General features: G+C 59.3%; 1 protein-coding gene across 1 annotated transcript; it reads left to right on the plus strand.

Moving 5' to 3' along the window:
• Window positions 1–880: 880 nt before the first annotated feature.
• NAALAD2 (N-acetylated alpha-linked acidic dipeptidase 2) lies at window positions 881–25,333 on the plus strand (the record flags this gene model as incomplete). Its single annotated transcript, XM_084259702.1, has 19 exons — window positions 881–959; window positions 1,041–1,152; window positions 3,941–4,127; window positions 5,365–5,466; window positions 5,931–6,056; window positions 6,380–6,566; window positions 8,991–9,084; window positions 10,642–10,740; window positions 11,491–11,576; window positions 11,816–11,935; window positions 12,024–12,106; window positions 15,365–15,428; window positions 16,226–16,293; window positions 17,631–17,722; window positions 18,602–18,692; window positions 19,713–19,977; window positions 20,201–20,282; window positions 20,959–21,051; window positions 25,144–25,333. 19 exons carry the CDS (start codon window positions 881–883, stop codon window positions 25,331–25,333), a joined length of 2,220 nt encoding a protein of 739 aa, XP_084115828.1.
• Between the last annotated feature and the right edge of the window lie 311 nt (window positions 25,334–25,644).

A 25,644-nucleotide genomic window follows, 5' to 3' on the forward strand; every position in this document is an offset into this window, starting at 1 on the left:
AGAGGGTCCAACCCCCTTTCAGCTCAGTCACTTTGCCAGAGGGGCTCTCGGGACTCTGGAAACACACTCCCAGTTCAAATGAAGAGATTCAGGGACGAAGGGGCCTGGGCAGGGGTGTCTGTCCCCAGAGGTGGGGACTCCTCCCTGGGGTGCATCACCCTCGGGTGTCGACGCATCTGTTGGCCTGGAAGCCCCGAGAACCCTGCACTTCCGGGGTTCCCGGGGCTTCCTCACTAGGCCAGACCAGCTATTAACTCGGGGGGGGGGGGGGGGCTCCCTTCTCTGGAGAATGGAGGCAAGGGAAGGGCAGAATCTTCCAAGCTGGCCAGCATGTCGGTCTTCTGGCCCAGCCCCCTCAGGGGCCACCAGGAGCTGCCTCAGTGGAGCAAGAGCCGTCCCTGCGCCCGCCTGTCAAAGCACTTCAGGAGCCCGGTCAGGGGAGAGTAGAGGCTCCCGCGCTCTTCTGAGCTGAGGGGGGCTTGGGGGTTGTGCCCTACAAGCAGAGCAGAGGCCCGAGCTGCCTCCCATTATTTCACTGATGCAAATGTAGGCACCAGTATGGGGGCCGGCAAGCAGCCCCATTGCATCCGCTTTGATATCAAGGAGCTCAGGCTTACGGGGTGCCCCTGCCCCCGGAGACACTTCCCAGAGCGACCAGGCAGGCCAGAGGCAGGGCCACCCACAGGGAGGGCGAGGCTCAGGCCCGCCCCCGCCCCCGGGGGAGGACGGTCAGCCTGGCCCTCCCAGCCTCCCCCGCCTGGGCCCAGCACGGCCTGTCCCTGCCCCTTCCTGGCGGCCGCGCGCTCACCAGCCGCGTCCTCTCTGCAGCGTCCCCGCCCAGCAGGGTGGTCGGGGCCGGCAGGCGGCAGCCAAGACCGCCATGGCCGGGGCCCGGGGCCGGCTGTGCCTGGGCTTGTGCTTGGCGGTGCTGGCGGCCTTCCTGGCCGGGGTCCTGGCGGGTAAGTGCGCACCGGGTCTGCCTTGGGGCGCGGGCGGGGCGGGCGGGCTGGCTGGGGTGGCCTTGACAACCCCTCCCCCAGGCTGGATGGCGAAGCTGCTGGAGGGAGCAGCCCGGGCGCCGGGCCGGCACCAGAGCGTCCGCGGGAAGCTGGTCTCGGGGATGGACGCCGGGAGCATCAGGTCCTTCCTCCGGTGAGTCCCGCGGGGCCTGACGGCCACCTTCTCCCCGCTTCCCGCAGCGCCAGCGGGGCCATCGCGGACACGCCCGGCCCTTGCTTTGAGCAGTTTTCACTCTGGCTTTATTACTCCAGCTGGATAGTGGTGGGGCTCGGCTGGCCCTCCCTGGCCACCCATGTCCCCCCCGTCCAGCGGCCGACTCTGGTGGTGCTGGCGGTGCCTGTGACCCGCGCCCCCCCACGCCAGTTCTCGTCCTGCGCCCTGCGGCCTGGGCTCCATGGGCATCTTGTCAGACAGGGTGACCTGCCATCCATTTCAGTCAGGCCTGAGGGACTGGTCCTCCCTGCCAGGGGTCACGCTTCGGGCTCAGGTTAAGAGCTCCTCAGCCTCACATGCCTCCTCCCTACACTGTCCTGACCTCACCGTCTACACTCTACTCTCTGCCTCGCGTCCAGTTACTCTCGGGGTGCACGTCTGCGGAGAAGCTTTCTCTGCCTCTGGCTGTGTAGTTGCTCAGCAGCATGCGCTGACACGTTTCTCCTTTCATTTCACTGCTTTTGCGCCTTTATTAAGAACACGGGCATAGCTGTGCGCGCCTCTGGGCTCTCTGATCTGCTGAGTCCCCCGATGTCCTGCTCCGCCTCGAGCGTTCGCGGTCCACAGGGAGCCTCAGCAGCGTGTGGGGTGATTCCCACCACTGTACTCTTCTCAACGATTGCTCCGCTTATTCCCTATAACACGCACAATGAGTGTGGCTGTCCGCGAGTCCCTGCTGGGAACGTGGCAGCGAGGCTTGGCCACCGAAGAGCCCCCGGGGCACCAGGCTCTCAGGAGGCGTGTGCGAGGCGGCCGTCCGAGTTTGACGTGTCTTTAGGTCAAGTATAAATCCACTGTGAGTCACTTCATGCTTTCATGTTTGCTGTTAATACGTGGAAACACTGTTGGATTCTGCGCGCCGTCTTGCATCTTGTGGCCTGTCTAAGCTCTCGTTAGGTCTAGAAGTTATTTCTTCGTTTGTTAGGGCTCTGCATCTTTGAGCAGGGAGTTTTTATTTCTCTTTCCAAACTGTGGGTCTCTTATGATTTTGTGTACTTGTGCTGAACAGAACCCCGGCACTGTCCCGGGGAAGACTGAGGAGAGCAAACATCCCGCCTCTTGGCACCTCAGGGGAAAGGATTCTGTTTCGCCATGAAGTCACGGCAGCTGCCCTCTCCCCCAGGAGGGCCGAAGGTGCCACAGCTCTAAACTTAGGAATGGACAGTCTAGCAAACCGCTTTCCTGCATCAGCTGATATGGTCGCATGATTCAGCTTCTGAAGCTGACTGGCATCGTGATTCGCATTTCTTTAGTTTCTGAGTTGCGGGGTGACCAGATTCTACCAAGATGACGGTTAACAGTCTCCTCCGGGCTGTGAAATTGTCTGTTTTTCCCGCTGACTGGAAATTGTTGCCAAGTATGTTGAGGCCTGTTTGTTGTTCCCACAGTGATGGCGTCATGTTGCTCTTCATCTCGAGAATGTCCTTTTCTGTGTCTGGCAGGCCCGTCAGTCCGCCTCCCTTGGTGTAAACGGGCCTTTCCAGCTCTTACGGGCTGTGTGCTGTCTCTTCTTCCCTCCGCTTCCTGTCAACCTGTTGTTTTCTTTACAATTACAATTGACCTTCCGCAGAGAGGTGCCAGTGTTCCGTCTCTTCTCCCTTCCGAGGTTCCAGCTAGACCACGGAAGCAGATGCGTGGAGTGAGGGACCGCGGTACAGCCCGCCACGTGTCTGTGGTTGGGCAGGGGTCACGAAGTTCCACTTTAAGTGTCCACAAGTGTAACTGGAGCAAGTGAAAACACTCGACCGACGTGACACTTGTGTCTCATCTCCACTGGGGCTGCGCGCAAGAGCGCAGGGGCGGTGTCCTGTGTGAGCAGCTGGATTGCAGCCTGTCACCTCGCTGGGGTCGGCCGTTCCTTCCTCCACACCCGCCTCGACATAGGTATTGCTCACCAAGGACGACGCCCAGAGTGAAGGGCCTTAAATGAAGAGCCCGAGACTTTAGGGACCAAAGAGGCGTGGCCCTCAGTCTTGCCAGCACCTAGGAGGAGGAGTAGGTGGGGGCTTTTGGTAGGCGTTTCAAGTGTTCTGTTATTTTTGAAAGAAAGAAAAATATGCGAGAGGGCCAGTGGAGGGTGTGGCCTCCTAGCCGAGACACCTGCGGGCACAGAAAGCAAAGCTGTGTGCAGGTACATGGGGTGCTCAATGCACCGGCAGGCCGGGAGGAGGTTCGGACAACGTGGAAGGGCCGGAGTCGACTGGCCACAGGCCGGGTGGCGGGAGGCAGGAGGGAGCAAGGATCAGCTACAGGGGCTAATGCCATAGAGCTGGTCTGGCTTCTCCAAGCTGTGCAGCGCTTGCCCCACTCTCTCCAGCCCAGGAGGCCTGAATGGCCCATTACCCATGGCTGTGATTCCCTTCTGGCGATTCTGGTTTGATAATGCGCTACGTTGTTATTCCCGACAATAAACACAAAGTTTTCTTCTGTTAAACACAGACAGAGACAAGCGAACAACCAGGCAAAAGTTCAGGGTTACTCTTCCACCTCAAGGAAGGCTGTTACTCTTCCATCTCACTTTCCCCTAATCATGCAACTCCCTGCTCACCGCAGAGTGCGCCTTCCGGGCCGGGGCGCGGGCCTGCGCCCGCCAGTGCAGCTTCCACCTGGGGTGGACGCGGCACCGCCACGCCTGCAGGAGAGTGTGCACTCGGCCTGGAGTCCGGACGGCGGCTGTAACCCAGCTTCTATCTCATTTTCATTCTAGTTCGTTTACAAAGCTCCCTCACCTGGCCGGAACAGAACAGAACTTCCTGCTTGCCAAGAAAATCCAAAGCCAGTGGGAGGAATTTGGACTGGATGCGGTCAAGCTGGTTCATTACGACGTTCTCCTGTCTTACCCCAACGAGACGAACCCCAACTACGTGTCGGCCGTGGACGCACAGGGGCTGGAGGTGACAGAGCACCACGGACACCGTTCATGCTTTTACGTGTCCACCGTTTTCTGTGAAATGGGACGTGGGCACAGTCCAAATGGACACTTGCCAGGCCGCAGCGGGCTCCTGAGCTTAGGAGCCCATGGGCTGTGGGCTGATGCCGCGGGGCCCAGTGCTGGCCCCCACGGCACTAGGTCGTGAGTCAGAGCGAACCCGAGGATGTGGCTCCTCTGCGTAGGTAAAGTGAGGCAGGTGCAGGACATGCCGCAAGTGAGTGGGGTGAGCACGGGACAGGGCCAGCTCTTCACACAGGAGGGTCACTCAGCGCAGCCCAGGAGTCAAGAGACCCTTCCTGAAAGTATTAATGTCCCCAGGAGCTGATGACACGAAAAAGCAAACAAAAAGCTTACTTCTGGGCAGGAAAATTGTATCGGCAAAGGCTGGGAAACACAGTGGCTCCGTGAGCGGGAGAATAAGCTCTTCTCTATTTAACAGTCAGGTGCAAAGTGGCCGCGGAGAGCGCCCAACAGTGTGTCCTCAGGCTTCTGTGCTGTCCGAGGGGCTGAGGCCCCACTCAGACCGCAGGAGCCACTGGCAGCCCTGAGCCCGCAGGTGTGGCCGGCGCTCACAGCCCGGGCAGGGGGCACGTCAGGCTGGACAAGGCGAGGGGCTGGGTGCGGAGTCCTGCCGAGAGGTGGCACAGCCCGTGGGGCAGGGCAGGGGGAGGCTGGGATCAAGGAGCAGGCGGGACGGGGCAGTGGCTCCCTGGAGGGAGGGGGCAAGGGCCTCCGATGACACTGGGGTCAGAGGGCACCAGACACAGGCCCGGGGTGCAACAAGTCCAGGCTTTGGCGTGTTGAGCTCAGTCGTCCACGGGCCCATCATAAGCATCCGGGTGAAATGTTGAGTCATTTCAGCCTCGCGGGCAGGGCTGGAGGCGGCAGGCAGGGGCTGGGGCGACTCGTTTGGGGCAGACAAAGGGGCCACGCGTGGCGGGAGGTGGAGGGGCGGGTGCCGCCTCTGGAGCCCCCTTGGCTCCTGAGCACCCAGCTGCCAGAGGGCCAGGCACTTCTAGAAGCTGCTGCTTTGAAGACAGGACAGAGCTCTCTCTCGCCGCTGTCTGGGAGGGTGGCCTGTGCAAGGTAGGCCCTGTTTTCAGGAAGCATAACTTTAAGTGGATAGTTGGGGGCAAAATGCGTTATTCTTCAACAGCAATCTGGAATGTTCCTGTCCAACTTCGTATGTTTCTTGTTAGATTTTCAAGACCTCAGGCCTCGAGGCAGCACCAGGCGGCTATGAGAACGTCACAAATATCGTCCCGCCATATAACGCCTTCTCAGCCCAGGGCACGCCAGAGGTGAAGACACTCAGCCCCTCACAGCTGCCTGTTTTATAAACCTGCGTGGTAGGCAGGCCAAGGCAGTGGGTGGGCCACGCACGCCCCAGCATGGGTGCCCGGGGGAGTCCTGGACGTGCCTGCACCGCGCCCTGCGACGGCTGGTCCCCTGCCTGTGATCCTGGGGCAGGGACCCTGCACCGGTCCTGCTGCGGATTCATGGGGCGGAGTTCACCGACTCACCACGAGGCCAAGGCCAAGGGTGGAAACTGAGCAGCTGGGGTGTGGCCGTTATTTTATTCCCGTTCTCCTCGGCAGCTCCTGCCACTCGGGCCGGCCCAGGCTGTCTTACACGCTGCCCCTTTTTAGCTTCGCAGGGCTACGAGTGCCCCCGCCAGCCGCACAGAGCCCGCCCGCACCGGCTCAGGCCCGAGCTGGGCGCTGGTCTGGCCGGGGTCCAGGCCTGACGCAGCTATCGCCCACAGGGGGACCTCGTGTACGTGAACTACGGGCGCACCGAGGACTTCCTGCGGCTGGAGAGGGAGATGGGCATCAGCTGCGCCGGGAGGATCGTCCTCGCCAGATACGGGAAGGTCTTCAGAGGAAACAAGGTGCCTGTGCCCCGGGCCGCCCCGCCTAACCCTAACCCTAACCCTAACCCTAGTCTGCCCTGTGTTGTCCTGGAGAAAGTTGCCTTTTGCTGCCTGAGACCCCTGGAAATTGCATTTACTGGTTGGCAGGTTTTAGGGGTGCAGGCTGACAGCTCCACAGATGCCGTCACCACCCCCTCCTCCCCCCAAGGCACCCACAATTCTCCATCAGCCGGTGCCCCACCCTGCCCCAAGGGCTCCGCACGGCACCCCCTCCCAGTCTGCTTCGCACCCGGGCACCCCAGGCCAGCCAGCATCCCCTGCTCCCCCCGCTCTCCCCTCAGGTCAGGAACGCCGCAGCGGCGGGGGCCTCAGGAGTCATCTTGTTCTCAGACCCGGCCGACTACTCTGCGCCTGGGGTGCAGCCGTACCCCGAAGGGTGGAGCCTGCCTGGGACCGCTGTCCAGAGAGGCAACGTGTTGAACCTGGATGGCGCGGGGGACCCGCTCACCCCGGGCTACCCAGCCAAAGGTACCCCAGCCCACGCCCCATCCTGCAGGACGCGCGACACGGCCCGGCCCCTCCGCGTCGTGCCTGGGACGCCAGGAGGGGGTCCTGGCCCAGCGCCGCCCGGGCTCGGCATGTCCTGCTCTCGGCCGCACGCATCTTGTGACGACACCGAGGCTTCCCCTGGGAGCGACACGGGACACACGCTGTCGCCTCTGCCGTCACCCAGAGTGTCGCCGCCCCATCCTGGCCCCCGCGCCAGCCCCTCCCCACTGAGCGGCTTCCTGCAGGCGGGCCCTGGGTCTGCTGCCCACTTGGCGCTGGACAGCCAGACGCCCGCGCTGCCTCTGTCCCAGCAGCTACCACTCGAAGGCTGCCGTGCAGGGTTTCAGGAAAGTGTTCGTGGGCTTCTCTCTCTCGGGCAAACACAGAAACCGGTTCGCAGGAAACAGGCCCAGGGGGTGCCTGGCTTTCTAAGAATCCCAACTGCTTTGAGGGGGGCCCTACGCCCAGAGGCCGGCCGCAGGCACCAGCCACAGCCACCTTTGAACTTTATTCCAGCGGGGCCGCACACCCTCCAGCCTGCGCTGCCTTTTTCCTCTTCAGAGTCCGTAGCGCTAGTCCAGATGCTTCCGCGCGGCGTTTGGAATCAGTGGTGAAAGAAGCCCCTTGTTTCCACAGGGTGGCTTATAGACCAGCTTGGAGAAAACTGACATCTTAAAACATGTTAAATCTTGGGGTGCAGGAACGAGTGCCGGGGGCCTCCCCAGCTGTCAAGGTACCCCAAAAGGCTTCCCAGCACCTGTGGCTTCCCCACACCCGGGGAGCCGTCTCCAGCTCACCCGGCGCCGCACACGCTCACGCCGGCCCAGCTTCACTCCCCAGCGCCACAGTCGGCGCGTCGGCCTTGGGCCCTGCAGCCAGGGGTCGCCAGCTGGTGGGGTCTCCGTGGGTCGTGTCAGGGCTCTCCGAGCAGGTCAGCCGTGTGCAGACTCAGCTTTGTCTCTTTCAAGTTCTTTCTTGCCTCACCATCGGCTGACGCTTCCGATGCATGCTGAAAACGGCCGTGAGAGGAGACTGCTGGCTTGTTCCTGCCCCAAGAGAGAAAACACAGCTTTTCTCTGTTCAGTAGGACATTAGCTACAGGTTTTCTTGGACTCTCTTGTCGGTCCGCGGACGTCCACGCCCCTCCTGGATGGGGGGTCAGCACCGGGTGCGGCACCAGGAGCTGTCCTCCAGGGGCTCTGCTGCGCCGCCATGTGCCTGCACCATGACTGCTGCTCTCAGGTCACGCTGACTGACCAACCTGCCTCCTGGGCAGACCAGACCCTGGTCACCACATACCCCCTTTGACCCGTCATCAGTGCATTGCGGACTTGTGTTGACATTCCGAGAATCCTTGTCTGTCACCGTGAGCCCATTCCTGCCGCCAGGAAGGCTGTCCTCGTGGCATCTTCTCCCATGGACCTGGTCCTCGCAGCCCTGCCTGCCGCGCCTGCCTGCCGGAAAATCCGCCTGGGCCTGCAGTCCCGTTTGCATGGAAAGTCTCTGCTGCATGCTCAAGCTCCTCGCTTGCGGACGGCCGCTCAGGCACGCTGTCTGTCCTGCCGTTTGGTAGCTTGTGTCTTTCAAGAATCTTGTCTATTTCATCTGAGCTGTCGGATTTGCGGACACGGAGCTGCTCAGAGTCGTTTTTCTTTCTTGGGGGCCGCAAGCAGGGGGGCGACGTTCTCTTCTTGCTGCTGGCCCTGGCCACTTCGCGGCTCCTTAGGCTCGGTCTTGCTAGTGATGTGTCAGTTTTACTGACCTCAAGTAGCCTGGGTTGGGTTTCGTTAATAGTGTGTTTCCCGTCTCTTACATTCCTGCTCTGACCCATGTTGTGGGCTCTTTTACTATTTTTTTTTTTTACTCATTAACTCTTTTTCCTAGTTTCTGTAACTGGAAGCCGGTGTTGTTTGTTTGCAAATTTCCTTGTTTTCCTAAATTCTGGGCTGAGAGCGGAAGTCCCAGGGAGGTCCTGGGCCGCCTTCGCCCCCCCTTCCAGGCAGGCTGTGTGGCTGCTGAACAGGCCTCCATCAGGGTCCCCCGAGCGCCCGGCCTCCCCTGACTTCTTCACTGGCTTCTTGTTTCAAAAATCCTGGATACATTTTCCAGACATCTGGTAACTTCTGCAAGAATCACACATATCCTTGAGGAAACCTTATAAAATTAACCAAGAGAACTGAGCGAGGTGGCAAAACCAACTTGAAAATCTCAGTAACCAACATGTTCCATTAAAACCTGAATGATTTCATGTCTTACTGCTGAATCAGGCCCTCGTAGAACAACCATTGGCTTTGGGGACACTTGATGTATTTTTAGTATCATTTCAAATACTTGGCAAATATGGAATAGTAATAAAATCAAGTCCTTTTCACCAGTTGTCTTGTTTTCATGTGATTTTTGCAGAGTATGCCTTCAGACTTGATGCAGAAGAAGGAGTGGGGATCCCCCAAATCCCGGTACATCCCATCGGGTATCATGATGCAGAAATACTATTACGGTATAGTTTTTAATGGATATAAGAGATTTTGCACTAATATGTCATTTTCCAACTAAAACGAATACACATCAGCTCTGCTGTCGCTTCTGAATAAGCAGGCCTGTTTTGCTCCTCTCCCAAATAAACATGTCCTTTTAAAATGTAAAACAGGGGCCTCCCCGAGGGCGCAGCGGCTGAGCGCTGGGTTGTGAAGCTGCCCGCAGCCTCTGCAACGCTGGTTCAATCCCCGGCTGCTCCCCGGCCACCGGAGGAGGGTCCCGCATGGCGCGCAGACCTCTCCTGCCGCCCGCTGCTCCCCTCAGCAGTGTCCTTTGGTCCTTCTGCCGCTCTGCTCCCCGCTCTGGCTCTGGCGAATTCTCTCACCCTCCCGCGCTTCTGACTGTACCCAGTGCTTGTATAAATAAATAAATAAATCTTAAAAAAAAAAATGTAAAACACATACACACATACACACGCTAATGTAACCTAAATATGTTAAGTCAAGGCTTGTATGAAAATAGTACCTGAAGCAAGAATAAGAGCAGCCGTTTTATTCAAGAAGAGCAGTTGCTTCAGTAACTCAGACATAAAACATGACTCTTTATGGGCCTCCCTGGTGGCGGAGGGTTAAGACGCAACCTATGAGGCTGTCCGCAGCCCCCGCAGCACGAGTCCGATCCCCAGCCAGAGAGCTGACCCGCATGGCGCAGCAGACCTGTCCTGCCTCCCCCGCTGCCCCTCTCAGCAGTGGATTTCAGTCAGTCTGCCTGTTCTGCTCCCTGCTCTATCTCTGATGGATCCTCTTACCCCCCGCCCCGCACCTCTGGCCTGCACCCTGGTTCTTGTAAGCATTAAGTAAATAACTCTTAAAAAAAAAAAAAACTCTTTGCTACAGATGGAAAAATCTCAAAAGCAAAACTATGTCCAGAGATAAAAATACTGATATTTCAGGCCATTGGGTTTCTTGACATCCATGGGGTGCTTGCATGTTCCTGCACTTTGAAAACATACTGCCCCCCGATCGCTAAACGGGCTGCCTTCAACCAGCCAGACAGCCAGCCTTTCTGCTGCGGTTCTCCTCCGACTTAGCTTCCTTGTCTGCAAATGAGGAGAGAAGTCAGTTCCCTGAGGGGCGGGCGTGCAGACCGTGTCTGTGACACGTCGGGGACAGGTGCGCACTTGGCTGCTGTGTGCCTCTTTGCAGTGAGCGGCCGGAGTCCTCACAGACCCGTTCCTCGTCACCAGATGGATCGACACAGTCGTGTTTTGAGTCTCTTAGGTGACCAGCAGCTTCTCTAACCAGATCTCTTCTGACACGTATTTCCCGTCTGCAGAATTCCTGGCTGACTCTCCTCGCGTGCCTCGGCCTTGCCCGCTCCCCTCCCCCTGGGCACATATCGCGGCCACATTAAGTGTCACTTTCTCACCTCTGTGGCCGCCAGAGTGGAGGCCCGTAGGACAGGCACCTGGACAGGACCTGGTGCTCCGCCGAAACGATCGATGACAAACCCCCATCACGTGGGAGAGCCGCGCGGCCTCGGAGGAGGCTCAGTGCCCTCTCCTTCCTCTCTTTGGCAGCCACATGGGGGGCGCGGCCCCGCCGGACACGAGCTGGAAGGGGCGCCTGGATGTGGCCTACAACATCGGGCCGGGCTTCTCAGGGGAGGCTTCTTTCAGGTAATTCTCGTCACGCACGGTCTGCGCATTTGGTGGGGAAAGGCCGAGGCGACTCCTGCGTCAGGGGCACGCTACTTGTTTTTTCCTCACTTTCCACAGCCAAAAACTGATCTTCTCTCACTTAGGAAATACATTTAGGACATTTCACGGTCTCAAAAATGACCGCATTTGCACTATAGGTTAACATCTTCCCCGTTCACCGGCAGGTGGGCAGCTCTCAACATGCTACACACGCCAAGCAGCAGGCTTCCTCCGGGAGGACAAGAGGCGAGCAGGGGCCAAGTTACCAACTCCCCCGTGCTGGCCCGGTGCCCAGCAGCGCTGCCTAACCAAGGATGCGAGGCAGCCGCAGAGATGAGCTGGCCACACACTTGCCCACCCCGGATGGCCACAGCCACCATCCTTCTTTGGGGCTGAGGGCATAGCGAAAGTCTTTAGGCCGCCCAAGACATTTTGAAAGGAAATGTTTTGGATTTTAAAATCCCAGCAATTATGAGGGGGAGGCAGGATGCAGGAGAGCGGCTCCAGTTTTAAGATCTGATGACCAGGTGTGCACTCAGCGGGTGGGAGCGAAGGGTCTCACCCGTGGCCGGCAGTGGCTGGTGGTGCCAGACACAGGATCCAGGAGGCTGACGGCTATGGAGTCATCATCCTGTTGGCTTCCTGTGCTTCTGAGATTTTTCGTAATAAAATATGAAAGACAACTTACACATAACACTCTGAAGTAATCTACTTCCTTTGAAATTCCAGGAAGGTTAGAATGCATGTTCACAATACCAATAAAATCACAAGAATTTACAATGTCATCGGAACTATCAGAGGAGCTGTGGAACCTGGTGAGTCAGTCCTTTTTTTAAACCTTTCTTTACAAGAATTGAGATTCAGAGTAGATAGACCTTTGTCAGCTATCAGTCTTATTCAGGCAGATGTGAAATAACCAAATCTGGAAAACTGTACAACTCTGAAAAAAACTATAGTGTTGATTTCCCCGATGAAGAAAACTCAGGAGGGAGTTCGACTTAGGCACAAACCGCAGGTGTTCCTACCGCGCCCCCAGTGTATGTGTCCCTTCCAGACAGGTACGTCATCCTGGGAGGCCATCGGGACTCCTGGGTGTTCGGCGCAATCGACCCGACCAGTGGGGCTGCGGCCCTGCAGGAGATTGTGCGGAGTTTTGGGAAACTGATGAGCAGAGGTGAGTGTGGTCTCCTGTAGGTGATCACAGAAAGGGGCGACTTGTGCCTTTAGAGGACTGCCCCTAACCTGGCTCCACATGATTCCAGGCTGGAGGCCGAGGAGAACGCTCATCTTCGCCAGCTGGGATGCAGAAGAATTTGGACTTCTGGGTTCCACAGAATGGGCTGAGGTAAGGAAGACAGAGCGTGCCCTTTCCTGGCCACCAGGGAGAGGCATCTCAGGGGGCTCCAGACAGACCCTAACAGTCCCTAATGTGGATTCAATGTGGAGAAACGTGCAAGAGAATTTTTAAAACGGCTTGTTTTCACTTTCACATCAGTTTGGCAAACAGAAAAACCTCTTTGTTCCAGGGCTACAAGCAGATTTATTCATTGCTTTCAAAATATTTTAGTTTCTATTTGTTTTGTGAAAAATAAGTAAACTCTGCGTGGTTAGAAAATAACCCTAACTAGCAAGACACTTCTGACAAGTGAATGAATGTGTCTAATTTTCAAGTTTCTGAGATGTCCTTGCATTTCGTCCAGGAAAACTTAAGCTGTTCTAGTAAGATGACTGTACACTTGGTTAAATTTCACAGGTATGTTTTATCCTTCACACACGTAAGTCTGCATCACTAGGCATAAGATGTTAATTTTGTGAACTGCGAATCTAGTTTAGTAAATTGACTTACTTTATGATTTTGTGATTTATCATTTTCTTCGGAGATTGTCACAGGTTACTGGCTCTAAGCGCTCTTCCGCCACGTGTCCCTGCCAGGCCCTTCCTGCATCGTCCCCGAGCCTCTCTGTCCACAGCGCTAATGCACAATGCAGGTGCAGGACACAGTCACTCTCCCTGTACCATACCCTTAAGTTCAGATTTCACAGAACTGCTTCAAAGCAGGGCATCCATGTCTTGTCATTGTGTCTAGTTTTTTTTTTTTCAAAGATTAATTTATTTATTTACACAAGCACTGGGTACAGTCAGAAGTGCGGGGGGGGGGGGGGGGGTGAGAGAATTCACCAGAGCCAGAGTGGGGAGCAGAACAGAACAGGCAGACTGACGAAGTACACTGCTGAGGGGGGCAGTGGGCGCGGCAGGAGAGGCCTGTGGCACCATGTGGGACCATCGCTGGCGGCCAGGGATCGAACAGGCGCTGCAGAGGCTGCGGGCAGCTTCGCAGCCCAGCGCTCAACCGCTGCGCCACTAGGGGAGGCTCATTGTGTTTAGCTTTTAAAATGCTTTCCTCTGAGACTAATTAAAACAATAAACCAGTTCAGTGAAGTAGGAGGTTACAATATGAACACACAAAAATCAGTGGCCTACCTGTATACAATCGGTATAAAGAGGAAGAAATTAAGAAAACCATCCCATTTGCAATTGTACCCAAACAAATTAAATACCTGAGAATGAGCCTAGCAAAGGAGGTGAAAGACCTATACAAGGAAAACTACAAAAGCAATTTACAGGATGCAATTCCAATAAAAATCTCAATGGCATTCCTCAAAGATGTCCGGAGCCGCCTGGAGCATGCGCCGTGTTGCGCATGCATGCGATAAGTTAAGTTTCGATTTACCGTTTCGCCTTCTGAGAAACCACTGGGTTTTCCTGTAAATCACGCGGGGCTGGGAGGTACGATGGGAGGAGCTACGAGGGTATAAGAAGGGAACCACGGGAGAGAGTAGAAGAGACTGCGTAGAGGACAAGGAGAAGAGACTGCGTAGAGGATAAGGCGAGGAGACTTCGAGAAGGAGACTGCGGAAAGGATACTGCATAGAGACTTCGAGAGAGAGACTTCGAGAGAGGATACTGAGAGAGGTTACTGCGAGAGGAGCAGGGAGAAGGCCAGGGAAGGTAGAAAGACGGAGAAAAGAAAAACATGTAAAAGTAAGAGAAGGTAAAGGAAAAATAAAGAAGCAACCGCTAGCGGCAAGTCGTCTCAAGCTCCTCATTTCAATCTTCAGCCCTTCTCTTTCCGTGCCTCCGAATCCCGCGGGTCGGGACAAAAGAAATACAACAAATACTGCTGAAATTCATATAGGATCAGGAAAAAAAAACCTCAAAGAGCCAAATCACTCCTGACTAACAGGAAAATGGAGGAATTACACTCCCAGACTTCAAACTATACTGCAAAACCCTAATAACAAAACAGCATGGTACTGGAACAAAAACAGACACACAGACCAATGGAATCGAATTGAAAACCCAAAAATATAGCTACACGTAATGTTGGTCAACTAACGTATGACAAAGGAGTGGAGAACATACGCTGGAACAAGGACAGTCTGAAAAAAATGGTGCTGGGGAAACTGGACTGCAGAATGCAAAAGAATGGAACTAGACCACTGTCTCTCACCACATACAGAAGTCAACTCACAACGCTAGAAGACAGGACTGTAAGACCTGACACCGTAACACACAGACGAGGACACAGGCAGGACACTCCATGACATGAATCTCAGAGACGCCTTGGAGGACTCGTGCCCAGAAGCAAAGAAAATGAAGGAAATGACAAACAGCTGGGACTACATCGAATGAAAAAGCTTCTGTCCAGCAGAAGAGACAGTAAGCTAACTAGATACACCCCGTGGAATGGGAGAAAGAATTTGCACACCATGTGACAGATAAGGGACTGATATCGAAGATCTACAAAGAGCTCACACAGCTCAGCAAAACAACGCAAATAGCCCAGTCAGAAAGTGGGCAGAAGAACTAAAAAGAAACTTCTCCAAAGAAGAATGGCAAATGGCCAAGTATAGGGAAAAACCCTCGGCAGCACTAGTTTCCAGGGGATGCAAGTCAAAACGCAGCGAGATGCCCCTCGTCCCAGCGCATCAGCCCACATTACAGAGACTGGCAACACCAAGTACCGGCGCGGGTGGAGAGCCAGGGTCTGGGCAGTCCCGGCCAGGTGACCAGTTAGCCTGTCTTCCTTGAGTCTGTCTGGAGGGGGCGGGGGGGACGCGGCGCGCGAGACCAGTCTTTGTCCTGACAGCCTTTCTCTCCTTCTTGTTCAGTCTCTGTCCTCTTCTTTCTTTTTCTCCAGATCTTCTCTTTTAAAAAATAAACACTGTATTTCACTTTTAAAATGGTCAGCTGACTTGGGAGGCTGATCTGAGACTCCACCTTCATCGCCTGCAAGGGTCCCCAGAGACAGGAGGGGCCTCGCCCGCCATGGTCCCCACAGGGACCGAGCCCACGTGGAGAAGAGGCCTCCCGGGCCTGCTAGTGCTGCACACTGCAGTGAAGCACCATAGAGTCTTTCCTGTTGGCATCACATTAACACTGCCGCCAGCCGGTTATCGCGGCCATCCCAGAAACTTGGCGGAGGCATAGGGATTCCACTCAGAAAGGCTTGTGCCTGCCGCTTTCCCACTGGTTTCTTACTGTGCTTATGTGTCGGCTGCTCGTGACTGCGAATCAATTACCCACTCTGTTCCCAACGCAGGAGAACGCGAAGGCACTGCAGGCGAGAAGCGTCGCCTACATCAACTCAGACTCCTCCATAGAAGGTGGGCCTCTCCCAACACTGTCAGCCGTGGCCAGGCCGGCTCTCTGGGGCTGCCCTCCCGATTGTCTCCCTGATGCTTTCACCTTCCAGTTTAGCAGAGAGGGACCCCGGGCTGGAGCCGAGGTCGGGTATCCCTGCAGGGGCTGCCTGGGGCAAGTGAGGGTCACCATACGTGCGAGCCCGTCTACCTTCTGCCTGTTTGGCACTTGCTGTCTGCCGCCTGGGCCTCGACTCCATCGTGGGAACAGCCACGGTGGGCCGAGGCCAGGGCCTGGCCATGACACCCGTCTGGGCGCCCACCGAGCGGGCCCAGCCCAGCATCCTCAGCCCACTGGTGGGCACCCGGGGCTGACGTCCAGACACACAGCTGGCTACGAACGAGCCAGGTGGGCACTGTAGCTGGGTCACCCCCGGCCAAGCACCCATGCTGCTGCCCTGGGCCAGCCCCTCCAGGATGACGGGCACTGCCCATGGCCAGGCCTCGCCCCTCGCCCAGTGTGCTCTGGGGCCTCTTGCTCCAACAGCCGCCACCACCCCATGTCTCATTCCCCGGACCAGCTGCCTTCATCTGATCCATGACGTCTTGCTCTAAGTCTTTAAAAGTTGCACTTTCTTAACTGCGGTGACATTGGCCTCCAGCCATGATGACCTGGGGGCAGTGCACCCTCCTCCGCCTCCAGTCCACAGGTCTCTCCCCTCCGGCCCCCACCTCCCAGTACCTCAGCTCTGCGCAGTTAACATCAGAATGGGTTGGGCCCTCACTCACGGGATGAGGCAGTGACATGTGTTCTTTTTTAGGCAATTACACGCTCAGAGTGGACTGCACGCCCCTTCTCCACCAGCTGGTATACAAGCTGACAAAGGAGGTATGACGTGAACTGCCTGAATGTTTCTGGTCAGTGGATAAGTGAACGCTGCTTGTTTTCCTAGTTAATGGAGCTTACTTTCAAGACAGTGACAGATGATGGGCCTCCCCGGTGGCGCAGCGGTTGAGCGCTGGGTTGCGAAGCTGCCCGCGGCCTCTGCGGCGCCGGTTCGATCCCCGGCTGCTCCCCGGCCACCAGAGGAGGGTCCCACATGGCGCGCAGACCTCTCCTGCCGCCTGCTGCTCCCCTCAGCAGTGTACTTGGGTCCTTCTGCCTGCTCTGCTCCCCGCTCTGGCTCTGGTGAATTCTCTCACCCTCCCGCGCTTCTGACTGTGCCCAGTGCATGTATAAACAGAACAAACAAATAAATAAATAAAACATGCCTCTTAAAAAAAAAAGACAGTGACAGACGGAGCTTATCTGCACAAACAAGCTGGACGCGTGCACGCCAGCCACGAAGGCAGTGGGCTGGACTGTCCTGGACATTCGTATTGATAATTATTTTAGCAATTTTTTTAAGTAGACGAAATATTCCACACAATCCACAATTTTCTACCACATGGCCTGCTTTTCTGAGTCTCAGGAGAGAGGAGTTAATTATTATACTTTTTTTAAAAAGATTTATTTATGCATCAAGAACTGGGGTACAGGCAAGAGGTGTGGGTGGTGGGAGGATTCACCAGAGACAGAGTGGGGAGCACAACAGGTGGATCCACTGAAACACACGGCTGAGGGGAGCAGCGGGGAGACAGGAGAGGTCTGCTGAGCCATGTGGGTAGCTCCCTGGCAGGGGATCGCACTCATGCTGCAGAGGCTGCAGACAGCTTCATAGGTTGCGTCTTAACTCCTTACGCCACTAGGGAGGCCCAATTAGCATACTTTTTTAACGAGGATAGTAAAACCTGTATTTACACACGCAGAAGCTGTCAAAATACCCAGACTGAAATCTGAGTTTATATAGATTTTTTTGAACTGATCAAATGCCAGCTGTGTTTAAATACGACTAGAACATGTGAAACACTAGTGCCTGCGCCACAGACCCAGGACTCACAGGGTCAGGCTCAGCTTCTTACACCTGCGGCCTTGAGGGCTCTCGGTGGACTTGGACAGAGCAGCGCACCGAAGCACACATCGTATCCACAGCTTTCCTTCAACGACGCCCACTAAAAGAGGTCTCAGCTTCCCAACACCCAAGCCATTATGCTTGTTTAAAATCCAAATGAAAGGAAATCTCGTCGGGGTTCGGGCAGAGTCTCCAGCAGGCAGACACCACCAGGAGGGCGAGGCTGTGGGGGCAGCGGAGCCTTGGCCCCCGCCCAGCATTCAATGTCTTTCAGATTTCCAGCCCCGACGACGGCTTTGAGAGCAGGTCACTCTATGAAAGCTGGCTGGAAAAGGACCCGTCGCCAGAAGATGGACGTGTCCCCAGGTGAGCTACTGGCAGATGCGTTTCCTGCCCAGGCCCCCTGTGTGGCCTTTCTGACCTGCCAGAGCGGTGAGGAGCCTCCCCTCGCGGCAGAGAGCTCTGGTCTTGCCAACTCTTAGTCAGTTATTTGGCCTTGTTGTTCAGCATTATTTTCCGTTTCTGCGTAAGACTGCATTCAGGTGTGTGAGACGCACTAGCAGGTAACCGGAGAGGCAAAGAAATAAAGGATGGATTCTTGCTTCTGGGCTTGACAAGGGGCTGGGACCCCTGGGCTGGGTCCTGTCTGGGTCATGTCCTCCTGACTCACAACATGTGTGCCTCTTGCTGGGACGCTCGCGCCAGCGGGTGGTGGCCTGTGGCACACCTCTCTCCCCAGTACGTGCTGCGGTGGCTTAAATGTTTCTAATTAAAAAGTTACACATGCTCTTCCAGAGAAAGCGCTAGACTAGAAAGATTCTGCAAACACTCAGGGTCTTGGTCTCAAAAACGTGCCCTGTGTCCTGCGAGTGGACAGCTCCGCGCTGGACACGGGCCCCTTCTGTCCTGCCTCTCCGCCTGGCCTGCCCCCTGGGCTTCCTATGCCACAACTCGGCATGTGAATAAAGTGGTTCAACCACCTGCGAATAAACATGTGGCAGGTTTATTTCTGAAATGAGACGCATGCAGCCCTCGCCACATTCGAGGCACTTCCTCTACACAAACACCGGGACAGGGACAGGCATGGCTGCCAGGCCAGCTCTGGGTCAGTGGACACAGGGGCATGGGGCTGCCATGTGGCGTCCAGCCTCAGCCTCCGGTCCCGGGGGCGGGGGCACAGCGCAGACGTCTGACTTGGCCTCACTCTCTCTTTTCTCTCCGTGCACGGCTCGTCTGCTGCACCAGGATCAACAAGCTTGGGTCCGGCAGTGACTTTGAGACTTATTTTCAGAGACTCGGAATCGCGTCGGGCAGGGCCCGCTACACCAAGAACAGGGTAAGTGGCTGTGCTGGGCTGGACACGCAGTGCCCACTCTGTCAGCAGCCGGCACCAGGGCGGGGCGTGGCCTGGCAAGAGCTGCAGGCGCAGGGATGTCCTCTCTCCTCGGGTAGGCGAGGAGAGAGCTGGGCCTTCTTCTGGGCTCCCGCTGCCAGGGCAGGGGAAGACATGGCAGCTGACCATGTATGGCCGGGCGGCTGGCGGGATGACGGGCGGCCCTCACCGTGCCCTTTGCGATGTCGCCTGGAAAGGCTCTTGGGCCCGTGGAGACCGCCCCATCCGGGGAGCGCCCGGCTGAGGAGCTCTGCTTGCAGCTGACCCCGGCTCTTGGGTGGGGCATACAGCAAATCCAGTGACCGGTTATGACGTGTCAGCACGGGCTGAATCCACCCAGGTGCCCTAAACCAGGTGCAGTCACATCAGTAAGCCCCGCCGTCTCGCAGGTGTACCCCGCGCTCGCTCGCCCCCAGGACAGCCTGCCGACGGCCGCCCCGCCTGGTGCCGGGCACGCCGCTCTCCCAGTCGGCTCCCTTCCCTCCTGTGAGCAGCCGGAACCCCTGCCTGGCTCCAGGCTCTGGGAAGCAGCGAACAAAGAAAGGCTGAAGGCAGGAGTCGGGAGCCCTCGCCCGCCCAAGCGCTGTGGCCTGCTGCCGCGCTGTCTCTCGGGGCCTCCTGGGGATGCAGGGGGGCAGCCGCAGACACAGCTTCCCCCGCCCGCACCCCGTCGGCTGGCCGTCCGTGCGGTCCCACGCGGCCCGGAGCGCACCCAGATTTTAGTCACCGCAAGCAGTGTGGGGAGTCCCCAAAAAGCGGTATTTCTAGGGAGGCGCTCAGGGGCTGTAAGCGGGGGGTGGCGACACTGGCCTCCGAGCACAGCTGGCGGGGTCTGCTGCCTTAGAGCTCAGCCCTCCCCCCTTCACGGCGACACCCTCGGGCGCCAGGCGTCGGCATCCTTCCTGCCAGCCCGCCTGCGCCCACGGGGATGGTCCGCTCAGCCCTCCCTCCGTGTGTTTCCAGAAAACAGACACCTACAGCAGCTACCCGGTCTACCACACAGCCTACGAGACGTTCGAGCTGGTGGAGCAGTTTTACGACCCCACGTTTAGGAAGCAGCTCGCCGTGGCCCAGCTGCGCGGGGCCCTGGTCTACGAGCTGGCCGACTCCGCGGTCATCCCTTTCGACGCGCGCGACTACGCGGCGGCGCTGAGGGGCTACGCGACCAGCATCTACAGCCTGGCCCGGAGGCACGCCCCGCAGCTGGCCGCGCACGGGGTGTCCTTCGGTGAGAGGGCGCCGACCGCTCGCTCCCGGGCCCCTGCCCCTCCCGCCGGCCTACAGCGTGCGCGGCCGGGGGCTCCCCGCCGCGGGCTCTCCCCTGCGGTCACGGGGCGGCCGTGGGAAGCTCCTCAGCCCTGGTGTCAGCTTCCTGAGCGCGCCTGCGCTGGGGGGGTCCCCACAAGGGGCAGCACTTACTGATCTCGCCTCCATTTTTCTATTTTTAAAAGATTCCTTGTTTTCTGCCGTGAGCAACTTCTCAGAGGCTGCTTCCGAGTTTCACCGGAGACTCCTGCAGGTGGATCTCGATAAGTGAGTCTCACGCGTGCAGCCCCCACCGCCTTGAACGCGGCCTGGTTCCCAAACCGCGCTGTGGGCCGAAAGCCCGCCCAGGACGAGGGCCACGAAGACCCGTCCCGGGGTCTGCAGGGTCGGGGCTCTGCCCGGCTGGGGCTTCACGGCTCTGCGGGGTGACGGGCAGCGGCCATTTCTCACCCCCTCCCCCCTCCCCCGCTCTCAGGGCTCCCGTGGCCAGTCTAGAGACTTGTTTTCGTTGATGCTTTTTTTGCATTTCATTTGGCGTCTTGCCTGTTTTGGGGTGATAACTCACACCTCACACAAAGCAGGACGTTAACAAGCACAAACTGCCCCCCCACGCCCACAGTGGCGGAAAGCTCCACGTGTCATTTGGAGGGGCCCTGCCCCTGGGTTGTAGCAGAGCTGGAGGACTTGAGCAGCTCCACCGAGAGAGCCGGCCCACTCCGGAGCGCAAGGGGCTCCCGCCCCACCCGGCAGCGCTGCCGGCTCCCGGGGAACGCCCAGGCCCCGTCGGGAGGGGGGGGCGGAGGCTGTCTCAGATGTCTGACCGGTCTGGGCTCTCGGAAATCCACAAATCCGCTCCCCGAGGGCGTCTCCACAGGCCGCGAACGCGGGCGCGGGCCTCGCCTCACGTGGCACCCGACTCCGCGAGTGACTGTCCGTCTCTCAGCCCCCTGGCGCTGCGGGCCGCGAACGACCAGCTCATGCTCCTGGAGAGGGCGTTCGTCGACCCCCTGGGCCTGCCCGGGCGGCGCTTCTACAGGTGAGCGCACACAAGGCACCTCACGCCGGAGCCCCGTGCGGCCCCGTCTGCGCGGCCGAGAGCTCACCCAAAAGGGGCCTCCGGCACCGGCTGACCTCACTACGAGCTCTTGGGGAGGCCCTGGGTGGGGCCGGCAGAGGGGCCGATGGGTGGGGGTCCCGGACGGGCCAGCGGAGGGGCCAGCAGGGGGCCGGCGGAGGGGCCGGCGGAGGGGCCGGCGAGGGGGCCAGTGGAGGGGCCCCGGATGGGCCAGTGGACGGGCCAGCGGGGGGGCTCACTGCACGTGCGCAGATCGAGGTCCCTCCGTCTACAAAAACGGCCAGATTTTCTTCCTACAGACCTATATTGTAACTGTCCCCCACCCTGTGCTGCTTCCCCAGTCTGCTGGGCCTGCACCTGCCCCCAAAGGACGTCCAGGTTTGGGGGGACGGCAGCCGTGCTCCCGGAAACCCCCTCTTCCTGCCTGTGCCTGCCACGCTCCCTCTCCCGTCCCAGCCGCGCGGACGGTCTCGCTGGCCACCGTGCTCCCCGTGCCGGCGCCCCTGGGCCCGCGTGGCTCCATGGCGGGCTCGGGGGTCACTGCCCCCCCCACTCCTCGCCCGCGGCAGTCCTGGGGCCTCCTGTCCCCGGAGCCTTGCTCTCCATGGGCGCTTCCTGGCAGCCGCCTCCCGCGCCATGTCCTCGTGGGCCTCCACCCTGGGGCGGCATTTCTGCCGCGTCCCCCCACTCGACCTGCCTGGTCCCTGCCCCGCGCCTGCGTGTCCCCCGGGCGAGGCCGCTCTCCCTCCAGGAGCGGGTGCTGTCCCCGCGGACCTGTGTGGGGCGCCGGGGGACGGGAGAGGGTAGGAGGGAACCCGCCCAGGCCGTCAGGCTGGGGGAGGCCGGCACAGAGCCAGGCCCTTGTTTCCTGGCTCAGCGGCGGGTATTAGCGGCAGCGACTCTGCTCGGCCTCCCCGGCTCCCAGGGCAGGGGGGTGGGGTGACCCGGTGCTCCTGCAGCGGGCAGGGAGGACGGTGGGAGGGGTGACGGCGAGGCCGGCAACGCCAGGAAAGGCCGGGCTGGCCTGGCCTGAGCAGCACCTCCTGGCAAGGAGACGGGGCGCCGCGGGCAGCCTGACCCCGGGCGTGACCACTGAGGGGCGGCTGCTCTCTGAGGCGAAGCCAGAGGCCCGGAGAGCATCTCCTGCCCCGCAGAGGCAGCGCCCGTCCTGTCCTTATCACGCGCTGCCCTGGACGTGAGGGGCTGAACCCGCCCACCAAATGCGGTGACTGGGTGGACCAAGAAGCCAAGAGGGGCAGACGCTGCCATGGCGGGCTGGAGCCGAGGCCGGCAGGCCGCAGGGAGGGCGGTGCCCGGCAGCAGTTGCCGCAGGAGCTGCAGGCGCAGCCGCACCCATGGGGCGACCTCGGTCCAGCTGCGCTGAGACAGGAGCGCGGTTACAGGCAGTGGGACGGGGCCGCCACGGCAGGGAGATGCCGTCTCGCCGGGCCGGGCCCTGGGGCTCATGTTGGCACCGGCTGCGCGTCGGGCATGAGCGGCCCGGGAGGTGCCAGAGACCGTCACAACGGGGCGGCCCCCGGGACGGAGCAGACGGGAGCCACAGCCCAGTCTTCACAGAGGCAAGGCCAAAGCCGTCCCCGGGAAGGACGAGGCCTGCGAGGTGCGAACTGACCGCTGCTGGGGCAGAGGAAATCAAAAGGGAAATGAAAAGTCAAGTGGAAACAGAAAAACGCGCCCCATTGCGGGATGCAGCAAAGGGACCCGCGCGGGGACAGCTCGCAGCGGCACATGCAGAGACACCGCGCGCTCCCGCCACGCTCCACAGCAGGGCCTGCGGCACAGCAGCCAGCGCTCAAGCACGACCGCGTCCCAAAATCAAAACACGTCCCCCACGAGACTCAAGGACTAGAACAGACCCCCAGACACGTGCAGAAAACTGGACGCCAGTCCTCCTGGGCACTTCCGGCGCTGAGAGGGCCGGTCGGGACCGGCCCTGGCGAAACCAGAGAGGCCACGAGAGAGCCGCAGACAGGCGTCTTGCGGAGAGATGCGGAGGTTCTCGGCAAAGTAACGGCGAACCAGAGTCAGGAACGCGGCTCAAGGCCCACGCGTGGTGACTACGTGGGGCTCGCCCCGGAGCAAGGGTGGCCCAGCGCACGACCCAGCAGCATCGCTCGCTAACGAAACGGAGGGAAAGGCTACGTGGTCACCCCAGCAGACACAGGGGCGCGTTCCACGGAGCAAAACCCCTTTTGCAACAGATGCCGACAGCGTGGGGTGAGCAGGGACAGTCCTCGACCCCGTCCACAGAGGGCAGGGCGGGGGGGGGCGGGGCGGGGCGGGGTGGGCCCACCCGACACAGGACAGAGACCCTGAAAGCCCCCACAGCCAGAAGTGGGCGCCCGCGCCCCACTGCTCCCGGCACAGCACAGCACGGAGACCCCCGTGCATGGGGCCTGAGACCCCGCACAGGACTGACGCGCAGCCAGCGCCTGACCCTGCCAGCACCAGCAGTAGTGGACTCATGGCGGACACAGCGAGGGGCGGCCGGAGCCAGGAAGCACGTCATGATGCGCGAGTCTGAGTTGCTGACGGTGGCGCCCTCAGACACTGCCCGGGCGCCTGTGGCCCGAGATGACCAGCACCTGTGTGACGCGGGCAGTGATGTGAGCGGCGGCGGCATGGTGATCAGGCCGGCGGTTACTGACCATGTGCCAGAGGCGGCCAGAGGCCAGCGGTGGACAGTACCGGTGGCTGGCCCGACAGTTGGCTTTTGTGGGTTTGGGTTTTGGGTTTTTTCCCAAATCTCTTGTCATCAGAAGTTTTTCCTTCCAGCTCACCAGAGCGTTGGTTCAGAAGCTGCAACCCAACGTGGGCGGTGATGTGGCCTCATGCAGCCTCCCCCAGGCGTCTCGGCGGTCCTGTCCCCAGTGTGGACGATCTGAGCCGCTGGCCAGCCCGCGCCACATCCTCGGGGAGTGGCCCCAGCTCCGCCCACACCGGCTGGTGCGACCCCGTGGCCCTCGGCTCGCTCCGCCTCAGCACCGCGCATGTTGGCAAGTCCCTCCCCGCCCGCCTGCCTCACTGTCGCGTCGCCCCGGGAGCCCCCCCTGTCAGTTCTCACCGAGGCGGCTCGCGTGGGCCTGCGAGGCCCAGAGCTCGAGCGCACACGGGCCGCGTTCCCCACGTGGGCCCATCCTGGAGAACCAAGTTCCCCGGGGCGCGGCTTCTGACACGCTGTTTTGCCCCCTTGACTGGGAGCTCATTTGCTTGTGTCGACTTAATAAGATACATCAAAGTCACGGTGGATTAATAAAAACTAGAAGCTGTAGATGCCTCCAGGGAGAGCTTCTGGACTGAAGCTGCAACTTCAAGGCCCACCTGAGGGCTTGCTGAGACTCCCCGCGAGAATGGACTCTGAGGCGACGGACTGTGAGCGAGCCCCGCGTAGTCACCACGCGTGGGCCTTGAGCCGCGAGGCGCTCCGGGAACCCAAAAGGCAACACGGCCGTCTCTTGGCGCATGCGGCTGGCTGGGGCCCCCTGGTGCTCCGCGCGCTGGCCGGGCAGGCTAAAGCCGCTCTGGCTCATTCTGATAAGCGTCTAAAAAAGCACGTCTGCTTTTAAGGCAGAACTCCACGCACTGCGGAGGGAGCAGTTCAAGCCTCGAGCTGTCACGAGGCGGGGAATCAACGCAACATTCATTTTCCTCCTGGGTCAGAAAGTGAGCATGTCCTTGTGCGGGCCCGACACGGCCACACTTGGCCTTTGGAGAAGTTTGGGGACTCGGCTTCTTCCGTCACTGCCTGTTCGCGCGTGACTGCTCCAGCAAAGGCAGCTCACAGACGGCCGTGTCTCCGGCCCCGCGGCGGCCCCATTCCGAACGTGCGGCGTGAACTGGCGCCGCCACCGCACCTTGGCCACTGGACACCGCCAGCTCTCCCTGCTGGGCACCGCCAGGGCGCGGGTGTCTCGGCCGTGGCCTGGTCAGGGCTTGAGAGTAATAGAGGTGACCGCGGGAGGCGACGCAGAGGGCGGGGTGAGAGGGGCGGGCCGGGAGCAGGACGCGCTGACCGCTCTGTCCTCCCTGCAGGCACGTCATCTCTGCGCCCAGCAGCCACAACAAGTACGCCGGGGAGTCCTTTCCCGGCATCTACGACGCCCTGTTTGACATCGAGCGCAAGGCCGACCCCCGCGCAGCCTGGAGGGAGGTGAAGAGGCACATCGCCGTGGCAGCCTTCACGGTGCAGGCGGCCGCGGGCACCCTGGCGGAGGGGCTGTAGGGGCCGGGAGGCCGCGTGGGACGTGGCACCGTGTCTGAGGACCCTTTGTCCTTCTTTTCGATGACTCAGGCCTCCTGAAAAGCAAGCGTGCGTGTCAGCTTCTTACTTTAGACTGCACCTTGTTCACCTGCAAAGGGAGTGTCTTGGCTCTTTAACAGTCGCTAGCTTCATCACAAAAGTGTACTTAATAAAACAAAAAAGCTCCAATCAAATAGCAAAAGCTTAAAGTAACTGAAAGTTCACCCAGAACATGGCGCGGACGTGAAGCCTGACTCCGCTGGCGGCATGTGAAGGGTGTGAACCGCTAAGGA

Source organism: Talpa europaea (assembly GCF_964194135.1).
Source record: "Talpa europaea genome assembly, contig: HAP1_SCAFFOLD_60, whole genome shotgun sequence".
NCBI classification, from domain to species: domain Eukaryota; kingdom Metazoa; phylum Chordata; class Mammalia; order Eulipotyphla; family Talpidae; genus Talpa; species Talpa europaea.